This window comes from Lepidochelys olivacea (assembly GCF_965140295.1).
Source record: "Lepidochelys olivacea isolate rLepOli2 genome assembly, chromosome: 10".
NCBI lineage: Eukaryota > Metazoa > Chordata > Testudines > Cheloniidae > Lepidochelys > Lepidochelys olivacea.
Genome location: NC_140420.1, coordinates 55,644,675 through 55,657,225, shown reverse-complemented (window position 1 = coordinate 55,657,225; position 12,551 = coordinate 55,644,675). Strand labels below are relative to the sequence as shown.

Sequence of the window (12,551 nt, the reverse complement as noted above, 5' to 3'; positions counted from 1 at the left end):
TAATCAGGTATACTTACGTTGCATGCATGTGAAGGAAGGCTAAAAATTTGGCCCTTCAGAGTCAAAGAAAAAAATACAATGCATATTTGGAACAGGAACAAAGACGCAGATTTTACATTAAGACAGAAATTCTTAGAGATGGACAGAAAAATATACACATGACAATGGCACCAAGTCAATAGTTTTCCTTTCATGTGTCTGACATATCTCCTTACTCCACTGCTCTAAACAAAGCAGTGCAGAGCAAAGACAGTATCCGTGATCACCACTACAAAAAGGTTTACCAGCAGTTCCCAAACAGGAGTATCTGAGATACCACACTCACCCCCCTCTATTTCTAACAGACAAGTAACAGCAGTATATCAGCTACAGTCGAGTAGGGAGTGTAGTAAATTTTGTCTTTTTTCATAGTCAACACTATGCAGAAGACAGTGCTGGGGTCTATTCTGTCTCCTGGTAAGAGGCAGGAAAGCCACAGCTTGATTTTGTAGATCAGAGGTGCAGTTAGCAGAGCTGAGATTTTAAAAACTGAACGGTTTACCTTTTGCAAACTGAGAACAATAGTAAAATTGTCTTTTGATTTGTAAATTGAGAAGAAAGGTGATCTTAGCTGAGAAAGAATCATAGACTATCTGGGTCGGAAGGGACGTCAGGAGGTCATCTAGTCCAACCCTCTGCTCAAAGCAGGACCAATCCCCAATTTTTGCCCCAGATTCCTAAATGGCCCCCTCAAGGACTGAACTCACAACCCTGGGTTTAGCAGGCCAATGCTCAAACCACTGAGCTATCCCTCCCCCCCAATACTGTATGGAACCCCATGATGACAATTTTTGCAGTCACTATCCTTATTATAACCACATGGCAAGCATTATTATTATTTATTTGTTGAGCTCTGGGCATTTTGTTCAGTGCTAAATAGAAGCATCATAAAACATGGCATGTGCCCCAAGGACTTTACAGTCTAATTCAGATACAGACACAATACACTGGCAATGGGGCAAGCTGGAAGCAGTGGAAGTGCCTGAGTTGAAAGGCTTTGTGTGGATGAAAAATATCCTCACAATATTGGCAATTTCCTTAGAACCCTCTCTCTCTAAATACAATGCCACAAACAATGGAATCCTTTCCTATTCTGTCAAAGCTCACACAATGTAAGGGAGAGAAAATGCCTCTGTAGTCATTGCTCCTTGTTTGTGAAAACAGCCTCCTTCAGCCTTTGAAAGATATTTTCGTCTGTACTGTAAATAACAGTATGAGCTGTGCCATCGAACGCATGGGCTGTAATTAGATTTCAGGGTTCTACTGTGGTTCATAAACCACTTCAGCAATCCTTTCATGGTTAAAGGAGCCAGCAGAGCCATCCACAGAATTGCAACCTTGATTTCACTCCCATGGAACATATAATTTGCAGACAGTTTTTACCTTCTCATCACACAGATGACAAAATCTTCCAGACTGCAGTACATCCATTTAGTACAGCTCTCTATCAAAACAATATTTTTCCATAAAATTAGAAGTTTATTACCTGCCACAGGGAATTTGTACATAATAATCACACAGGAAAAAGCCATCATGTGCCCCAAAAAACCCTGTAAATACACTTTCTTCACTACAAAAAACTGCAGACAACAGGTCCACTTCCAGTACATGCTTTGAGAAGCAAACGGAAAGGTGAACTGTCAGCACTGTAGCACAAAGGCAGTGGTATTTCTGTGGCATATTCCATCTGATGCTCTGATAGCGCTTTACAAACATCAGACAATTAAAAACCTTCACAATAGGAAAGCAGTGAGGGAAAACAGTAATATTTTACCCTCATTTTAGAATCTCATCTAACCAGGGCAAGGATCTAACCAGGATCTTGCACTTGGTGGGTGTCAATAGAACCATAACAATAGGCACAGATCTTTCTATCTCAAGTTCTGTGCTTTAAGCATTGACCTATGCTGCTGCTCCTATATTTGCAAGTGACTGTGATGCAAGGCAGCCTTTTGGACTTCTCAGTTGCTGGCCATCGGAGGCAGGGCCCATTGCAGAGAAGAAGCACTGAGTCTCGGTGGGGGAAAATGCTGAATGCACCACTGTAATGAACACTCTCTGGTAACTAGGAAGTTAAGAGACATTAGTTCCTCAAAGGAGGCCATACGGTGACAATGGGGTGAGCCTGATTGTAGAACTTCAGGAAAATACGGAGAGTGTGAACCTGTGTCTCATGCATTAAAGACAGTGGCAGCATTAGGCATGTGTGTAATAGGGCCCCCACACCACGCAGACAGCTGCTGGTCAGAGGATCACTTAAATTCTTCATTGCATCTAAATCCAGCACCAGTGGGGAGAGAATGAATGGCCTAACTGCCTTACACCGCACACTGCTTAGAAAGTTGTGCTTTGGCCCTACCTCCTGGCTTCCTGATCCAGGCCAGGCTTTGGTCTAGCTGAGGCCATGCAGCCTCACAAACAGGTGAGTGGGTGAGGGTTTTGGGCAAGTGGCGCGCCATGGGCACATGGAGGTGAGGGGTGACCTATCTATATGTAGGAAGGGAGAAGGGTGGAGAATGACATGCTTCTTCCCAGACAGCCCAGGAAAATCCAGCACTGACTATCACAATGGACTTTGATAGCAACAGGTGCAATTCACCCCTGTGCATAAGGCCAGCACAAAGCCTATGTACCATTTAGGGCCTACACGCACACCAGACAGAACTGAAATCTAAAATTAACCTTCTATTTTAAACAGCTAGTCTTCATTAAGCATCCTGGGCTAAAATATGCTACCCCAAAATCACCCCTCCCTTCCCCAAAAATAGATTCAGATCAATATGACTTTATTAGCTATCTCCAGAATGAATACAACCAAAACCAGAAAATTTATCATTCTTAGCTTGTTAAGCTTCCATCAGAACTCAAGATACATGGCAGCATACCCCTTGTAGTCCATGTGGCCACAGTACCAGATTCAATTGGCAAGTTCAGAAAGGGTATACTACCATTAACGAAGTTCAGGCAAAGGTGTACTGAGCCAGGATGTCTATAGTTTGCTGTATTGTTGAACATGGTGACAGCCCTGGAGATGATTAAATAAAGCATGATTCATCTGGATCTAATTCTCGTGAGCAAGAGCCTATATCCTATTTTCGGGGGGGCGGGGGTAGCAGAACAAAGATAGAACTAAATCTGTATGGTTTTTTCATCTGTTACAGATTTTCCACTGTGTTAAGTGACAAGCTGTAATAGGGAAAACCTTAGCACTTACATAAATAACGAGTTTTATTCCAGTTTGCCCACTGTGTACTGAACAGACTGTAATATATTAAGAGTAAAACTCTTCCAGTTAAATTCTTTGCTCTTCAACCATTTATTCAGAGCAAATGGCTAAACCCTGATACATAGTTTATTTTTTCACTGAAATCATTTTGAATGTTAGGTACTGTATGTATTTAAATCCTGCAGCACACATTTTGTTAAGTATATATCTTAAATATAAATGAAAGGGGGGAATTCCCTATATATAAGCGTAAGATGAAGGAAAAAATAAAATATTAATCACTTGCTAAGTTACAGCCATTTTACTGCACTTTTAAAACAGAACCCCTCTTTTGAAAAGATCTTTGAGATTACAGATGAAAAGTGATAAATATCAATAGTAAAGATAGGATTGGACACAAACCAACCTGATATAACCCATGAACCACAAACATAATGAAATTAGAGGGGAATTATTACATTTAAATGCCACCATCATTTCTAAGCAAGTGGCTCCGAAGCTTTTGCACAAAAGGTTAACCACATCTTGAGAGACTGTCTCATGTTCACCTCCCTCCCCATTCATGATGGCACAACATCCCTGTGGCAACTACAGCCACTGCTTCCATCATGTATGCATTTTTAGCTGACTTTGGAGCAAGAACGGTTTGCTTTTGTTCTACACTTTCTACTTCTGCTCCTTTCATCTCCTTCCGTTTGCTCTGGTTCTCTCAGCTGGAAACCAGGGAAGCTAGCACAATCTGACCAGCCAACTGTTCTCAGAGCGCCAGAAAGTGTCTCGCAGAGCACATCTCTGCATTGAGCAAGGAAATGAAATCCTACAGAGATAGGGAAGTGTTGCAGTTGCCTATTTTTCATCTTTCCCACCTGTACATGTCTGCCTAATGTGCTATGGGAACAAAATCCAGCCTAAAAAGCCTTTTTGCCTTAATACATTCAGGTTGTTTACAGACCATTCAGGAATTTAATGGCTTTACATCCTGCACAAAGGAGATATGCAGAATGAAGGCAAATACAGCAAGCCTGTGTTCTGATGAGGCATGTAAATAACTAGCAGATGCATGCATAAAAAGATAATGGCACAGAAGTGGAGGACATTTAATTTATAGCCATTCAAGCAAGTTATCCCTTCTCTAAGCTAATGCTGAATCAAGAGGAAAAAGTGCCTGAGTATTTTTTTTCCAGCCCAGTGATCCGTTATAATTACATATCTGGTAATTAGAAAATTCTGCTTTCTAAAATGTGAAGAGTAAATGATAAGAGAGTTGCATTATTACAGTAATATATTTTAAAATATAAATCAAACAGAGTACATGTGTGCCAGTTATTGGCCTGCAAATCCAAACTGTGACTTCTCATAACTGAATTGTGTTGCAGGGCCTTCTTATTCTTCACCGCTTACTATAAATTCTGAGACTTGTTTGGTGAATTTGGTATACTTCATTTTGAGCACTAACGTAAATGTTGAGACGAACTCAAACTGAATTGTGACCATATACCAAACGGTGAACATGGTAAATGTCCACTAGGTGGAGCCAAACCACCATGAACTGAAACAGCTGTGACACTAAAAGTTCAGTTAAGGTGGTAAGTGTGTGGAGGTGAAGAAGGTTAGGAAGTGGCAAGGGGAAGAGAAATACAGACTGTGCCTCAGTCTGTATTATCTTTTCTCACTTGAGTTGGGAGAAATAATTCACATGCTCCCACCTGTGCCCATTCCTCCCCACTTCTACCCAAGCTCACTCCAGAACTGCTTCGGAGGGATTCAGAGGGGAACTATGAAAGCCGACAGGTGTGGAGGAGCAAACAGTTCAGACAGACACATCCCTTAAGGGAAGATTTATTAAACAGGATTCTCTATATCCTAGTAAAGAGGAGAGGATACAAGTTGCTGAAGTACAGGTAGCAATTGAAGAGAAATAGTCCAACGAAAGAGATTCTCATTCAATTACATCACATGAAAGCAGACTGACTAAATATTGACAAGTGTTTGTATACAGTTCTAGAAGGCTAAATACTAAGATGGGTGAACTTGAGTTCCTGGTATTAAATGAGGACATTGATATAATAGGCATTACAGAAACTTGGTAGCACAATGATTATCAATGGGACACAGTAATAACAGGGTACAAAACATACAAGAGGTCACACTGGTGTGGGAGTGGCCCTATATGTGAAAAAAGCATAGAGTCAAATTTAATAAAAAAATCTTAAATGAATCGAACAGTAACAAAGAATCTTTATAGGCAGAAATCCCATGCTTGACTAGTCAGAGCATAGCAACAGGAATATACTACTGACCGCCTGGCCAGGATGGTGACAGTGACTGTGAAATACTCAGAGAGATTAGAAAGGCTACAAAAACAAACAAAAAAAAAGATAATAATGGGGGATTTCAACTATTTCCAGATAGACTGGGTACATTAATGTGTGCTTCTTGAAGCAGCTAGTCCTGGACCCACAAGGGGAGAGGTATTTCCTGACTTGATCCTAAATAGATCATATGATCTGCTCCAAGAGGTGAAGACAGCTGAACCACCTAGTACTAGTGACCATAATGTAATTTAAATGTAACATCCCTGTAGGGGAGAAAATACCAAAGAAGCCTACCACAAGTAGCATTTAACTTCAAAAGGGGGAACTACACAAAAATGAGGAGGCTAGTTAAACAGAAATTAAAAAGAACAGTCACAAGAGTCAAATGCCTGCAAGCTGCATGGAAACTATTTAAAAACACCATAACAGAGGCTCAAATTAAATGTACACCTTAAATAAAACAAGCCGTTAAGAGGATCAAAAAGCCCACCACCATGGCTAAACCACAGAGTAAAAGTGGCAGTTGTAGGCAAAAAGCTATCATCCTGGCAGGGTGGATGGAAGATGAGAAGCAGGCATATTCCCAGCTCCCTCTTTTAAATAATGGATGCTCTATTTATTGTGAAACTCCTCTGAAAATTAACCCTTTTCTCCAAAGGCTCCAATGTAAGCAAGTTCCACTGCATGCACATTGGGCACAATCTCTAAAACTTGCCATTCAATGCTTCTCCTTTTATTTACAATGTAATTAGAATATTCCTTATTCCTAGAATGAGGAAGCACCCCAGACGTTGCAAACAACATTTAAAGTTATATTGCTAATGAAAAGGTTTTACCGGGCATAGCACCACATCGTACATAGAGCTAAGTGAAGGATATGGCATATAGTCCATCAGAGGAAGCACAAAGGGGTGGTAGATTTAAGGATGTCGATGAACAGTAGATTTAATAAGAAGATTTGGTAAATCAAGGGATCAAAATGCAAAAATAGAGGCCCTGTGTTTGTGAAATATGGGTACAGATCAGACAAACTGAATTTTCTCAGAAAAGAGAGATCCTGATGGCATGATGGTCTTAGTTAATGAGTGATTATGACTCAAGCACACCTACAGGCTCTACACAAATTTTCACTGGCTATGAACAGCCCCTTCTCTTCAAGCTCATCAGCAGCAATGAATACTTCAGGGATGGGACTTATGCTTGTGAATTCAGGTCTCACTGACCTCAACAACTGGCACAGCCTAACTGCACTGCATGCCCCACATCAACAGCCTGTCACGTCCTTGACTGCTGCTTTACTTCTCTCACCCTCCCATCTGTTCCTTCTGCTAGACAGATGCTAGGACATCCAATCTCCTAAAAATCAAACATTTACTTGCATTTGAGTACGTCCTACAACGAACAACATTACATACACACACACACTTATCTCCACAACATACAGATGTAACATTCTGCCTCTGCATATACTGCTTTGCAAGGCTACTTTATAAACCAGGAAGCTCAAAAGGTTCAAAGTGCACACAAAGCACACAATTTGTTTTTTTTTTAAATACTCCAGTTATTTAGCTTTTTAACATGTTTCCACATAAAAGCCATAACAATTAAAGTACAAACTTACAATTCCATTCTGTACACTGAAGCCCAGCTGGTATTTCAGGTCTGGTCGTTTTATGAGGACGGTTGTAACAGGAGGACAGCTGACAATGTTCAGTTTCACCTGCGTCTGGTTCTTAAGACCCTGAAAAAATCCCAAATGTTAGCATTTTCTGAAGTGGTTCTAAAGTGGTGCTCACTGGAAGTATATGAAGTAGCTGAGCTTGAAACCCTGTACCCCTCCCCGCTTGCAGCTGCAACTAACATAGGACTGCCCATATGAAGGAACATTCTGCCACTCTAAATTAAAATTATCCTATTGATCCTGAGGAAAGAAGTCAGGGACTCTTTCTGAACTCTTAGTCCAGCTGACCATCCTAAAACCTTACCAACAATAACAGTGCACTCTCATATAGATAGCTCCTTCAATCCAATGATCTCACAGCCCTTCATAATCGTTAAAGGATGCAGCTTCAATGTGTCTAAGATACTGTAATCTCCATTTTACAAATGGGGTAGTGAGGCCAAGGCCTTCTCTGCTCTAATGAATTATTGCAAATTTTCCAACCATCATTAACGCCAAACCACATCCAACAGCATTAGCAATACTGTGGGCTGTAGTTCTGATTGACTCCCAATAAAGATGAGTGGAAGCTACAGGATGTTATGGAGAGGGTACCTAAAAGATGTTTCATTTTCATGACATGCCGACTGGTAGGGCCGATGGAAGAGAAGATCCGAAGTTTGGAGACTTCTGGGATGGAGGTTGACTGATTAAAAGAACTTTAAACTAGGAATTCGGGGGAGATCGTTGGGAGATGCTCATGTAATCTTCACACCTGATTTTAACATTAATCGGGAGGAAAATCAAATAAAAGAGGATACAGCAGTGGATAAAGGAACAACAGAGTGTAGGAGAATGGACAACAAGAGGAAAGGCAGTGCCAACATCACTGACAGTAAGTTAGGTAGGCTTAACTGGCAGTAAAACGACTATACCTAATCAGGCGAAGAATCTGGGTGAAGCTAAGCAAAAACAACTAAGATGTCTGTACAGCAGTGCAAGGAGCCTGGGTAACAAAATGAAGGAACTAGAACTACTGGTGCAGGATATAGGGATAACAAAAATACGGTAGAATAGTAGTCATGGCCGGAACACAGGTATTGAAGGTATGTCCTATTCAGGAAAGACAGAAGTAAAGAAAAAGGTGGTGGAACAGCACTGTGCATTAATGACAAGGTAGACTGTAAAGAAATTAGAAGTGATGGAATGGATAAAATGGCATACGTGTGGGTCAAAATCACTTTAGGGAAGAAACATAACAGAGGTTGCACTGGGATAGTGCTTAGAATCTGCTACAAATCCCCTGGATCTGATGTGGATATGGATAGAGATCTTTTCAGTATTTTTAATTAAATACCACTACTGGGAATTTTGTGATCATGGCAGACTAATTACCAACATCATCATGTAATACCAGGCACTCAACTTCACCCATCTCAGTACTTAAGAATTCTAGCATTTATTCTAGCAATAATTCTAGCATTCTAGCAATCTAGAAAACAAGCACTTATACAATTTGTCAATATTTAGTTGTTTACCTTCATGTGGTGTAATTGAATGGGACTCTCTTTTGTTGGACTTTTTCTATTAATTTCCCACCTGTACTTTATTAACTTCTCTCTTCTCCTCTTTACTAGGACATAGAGTATCCCCTTTAATAAATCCTCCCCCTAAGAGACGTGTCTTTGCGAACCACGGATTCTCCTACCCCTGTTGGCTTTTCCCCAGCCCTTAATTTAAAAACTCCTCTATGAGCTTTTAAGTATACATGCCAGTAACCTGGTTCCATTTTGGTTTAGGTGGAGCCCATCCTCCCTCTATAGGCACCTCCTTTCCCAAAAGGTACCCCAGTTCCTAACAAACCTAAATCCCTCCCCCGAACATCTCATCCACACATTGAGACCCTGCAGTTCTACCCGTCTAACTGGCCCTGCGCATAGCTGGAAGCATTTCAGAGAATGCTACCGTGGAGCTCCTAGACTTTAATCTCTTATGTAGCAGCCTAAATTTGGCTTCCAGGATCTTTCTCTCCTACATTTCCCTATGTCATGCATACCTATGTGTACCATGACCACTGGCTCCTGCCAAGCACTGCACATAAATCTGTCTTGATACCTTGAGAGGACCACAACCTTTGCACCCGGCAGGCAATTCACCATGCTGTTCTCCCAGTCATTTACTAACCAACTATGTTTCTAATAATTAATTCCCCCATTTGTATTACCTCTCTCTTCATAGTAACAGGGGTCCCCTCCCCCAAAGAGGTATACTCAGTGTGAGAGGGTAGGTACCATGGCATCATCCGGAAGGAGGGTCCCAACTATGGGATTGTTTCCCTCCACTTCAGCTTGATGTTCTTTTTCCCAGACTTTCATCCTCCTCAACAGCACAGAGGCTGTCAGATGGGGGATGGGACCGCTCTATTGTATCCCAGAAAGTCTCTTCTATGTATCTCTCTGTCTCCCTTCGCTCCTCCAGTTCAGCCACTCTGTTCTCAAGAGCCCGTACTCAATCTCTGGGGGCCATGAGCTGCTTGCACCAAATGCACACATACGCCACCTGACCATAAAGCAGGTAATTATACATGCTGCATTCAGTGCAACAAACTGGCTAGCTCCCACTCTGGGGCTGGACTTCTGCCGGCATGATTTTTACTCTTGCAGGGTTGTGTGTGTGTTTTCTTTTCCTTTTTGTGGGGGAGGGGGGAAGGGAAGGGGGTGTTGGCCTAAATTTAGAGAATGTTTATTAGGTGTAACTGGCTGTCATGCTCAGTCTCTAAAGCCCCTCTGAAAACTCCTGTTTCCTGCTCTTGTTCGCTAGCTCCTCTGGTTGCTTATGACAAAGGGATCCGAAAAGGATCAGGGATCAAAGAATGGCAGGCTAGAACCTCATGTGGAAGCTCTCAGCCTTGCAGGCTACTAGGCTCAGCACACATCCCCCAAAATAGACCACACTATAAACTTCAATAAAGCAGGCACACAGCAAGCAAGGAAGCACACAACAACAAAACCACTGTTTTTTTTAAAAAAAGTCTCCAGAGGTGATCCTGACAATTACAGGCCAGTAAGCCTAACTTAGGTACCGGGCAAATTGGTTGAAATTATAAGTAAAGAACAGAATTATCAGACACACAGATTAACAATATGTTGGGGAAGACTTAACATGGCGTTTGTAAAGGGAAATCATGCCTCACCAATCTATCAGAATTCTCTGAGGGCGTCAACAAGCATGTGGACAAGGGTGATCCGGTGGGTACAGTGTACTGGGACTTTCAAAAAGCCTCTGACAAGGTCCCAACCCAAAGGCTCCTAGGCAAAGTAAGCAGTCATGGGATAAGAGGGAAGGTCCTCTCATGGATCAGTAACTGGTTAAAAGATAGGAAAGAAAGGGTAGGAATAAACTGTCAGTTTTCACAGTGGAGAGAGATGAAGAACGGTGTCCCCCAGGGATCTGTACCGAGACTAGTGCTGTTCAACATATTCATAAAAGATCTGGAAAAAGGGGTAAACAGTGAGGTGGCAAAGTTTGCAGACAATAAAAAATGACTTAAGATAGTTAAGTCCAAAGCTGACTGTGAAGAGTTACAAAGGGATCTCACAAAACTGGGTGACTGGGAACAAAATGGCAGATGAAATGCAGTGCTGATAAATGCAAAATAAAGCACATCGGAAAACATAATCCCAACTATATATACAAAATGATGGGGTCTAAATTAGCTGTTACCACTCAAGAAAGAGATCTTGGAGTCATTGTGGATAGTTCTCTGAAAACATCTGCTCAATGTGCAGCAGCAGTCAAAAAAGCTAGGACAGTGATAGACAATAAGACAGTAAATATCATAATGCTATGATATAAATCCCTGGTATGCCCATACCTTGAATACTACATGCAGTTCTGGTAGCCCCATTTCAAAATAGATATATTAGAATTGGAAAAAGTACAGAGAAGGGCAACAAAAATTATAAGGGTACAGAACAGCTTTCATATGAGGAGAGATTTAAAAAACTGGGACTGTTCATCTTAGAAAAGAGATGACTAAGGGTCGATTTGATATAGGTCTCTCAAATCATGAATGGTGTGGAGAAAGTGAACAGGAAGTGTTATTTATCCTTTCACTTAACACAAGAACCAGGGGTCACCCAATAACAAACATAAAGAAGTACTTCTTCACACAGTGCACAGCCAACCTGTGGAATTCGTTGCTGGAAATGCTGTGAAGGCCAAAAGTATAACTGGATATAACTGAATTAGATAAGTTCATGGAGGATAAGTCTATCAATGTCAAGTAGCCAAGCGTACAGGGATTCAACCCCATGCTCTGGGTGTCCTTAAACCTTTAACTGCCAGAATCTGGGACTGGATGACAGGTAGTAGATCACTTGATAAATTTCCCTATTCTGTTCAAAACATCTGGCACTGGCCCTTGTCGGAAGACAGGACACTAGGCTATATGGACAACTGATCTGACTGGGCATTCTTATGTTAAATTTCCCGGTTATACATTGGAGGAGAAGTGCTACTAATAATGGTAGGACCCAGATATTCCTGGATGTGACATCGGACAGATTTCTTCACTAAACAGTCACCGAACCAACAAGAAGTGATGCCATTTTAGATTTAGTGTTGATAAGTAGAAAGGACCTCATAGAAGAACTGGCTGTAGAGGACAGCCTTGGTTTGAGTGATCAGGAGTTAATTCAGTTTAAACTAAATGCAAGGATAAACAAAATTAGGTCTGCAACTAGGGCCCCCCATTTCAAAAGGGCAAACTTGAAAAAAATTGAGAAAATCAGTTAGGGAAGTCAATTGAAGAACTCAAGGATCTGAATGTGGAGGAGGCTTGGAATTACTTTAAGTCAAAGTTGCATAAACTATCTGAAGCCTGCATCCTGAGCAAGAAGAAAAATTCATATGGAAGGTTGCAGACCAAACTGGATGAACAAGCACCTCAAATAGGTTATTAAGAGAAAGCAGAAAGTCTACAAGGAATGGAAGATGGGAGGGGTCAGTGAGGAAAACTAACTCACATAGATCAGAAAGTATAGAAGAAAAGTTAGAACTGCTAAAAGCCAGGCAGAGTTGGACCTTGCAAAGGAAATTAAAGCCAATGTTAAAAAGTTCTTTAGCCATATAAATAAAAAGAAAACAAGGAAAGAAGTGGGACCTCTAAGAACTGATGATGGGGATTAAATGAATATATAAATAAATACTTTGCCTCAGTTTTTAATAAGAGTAATGAGGAGCCTGGGGACTCTACGATGAGATTGCCTACTCCATAAATTTAGCAAGCTCAGTTTTGAAACTATGGAAC

General features: G+C 41.2%; 1 protein-coding gene across 10 annotated transcripts in view; it reads right to left on the bottom strand.

The window, feature by feature from the left end:
- Window positions 1-12,551, bottom strand: part of APBA2 (amyloid beta precursor protein binding family A member 2) — a 199,098-nt gene that overhangs the window by 8,280 nt on the left and 178,267 nt on the right. For all 10 annotated transcript variants that reach the window (XM_084642435.1, XM_084642427.1, XM_084642428.1 and 7 more), the window contains one exon: window positions 7,202-7,321. In XM_084642435.1, coding sequence (XP_084498561.1) covers window positions 7,202-7,321 — 120 coding nt within the window. The remainder of the gene's footprint in view (window positions 1-7,201; window positions 7,322-12,551) is intronic.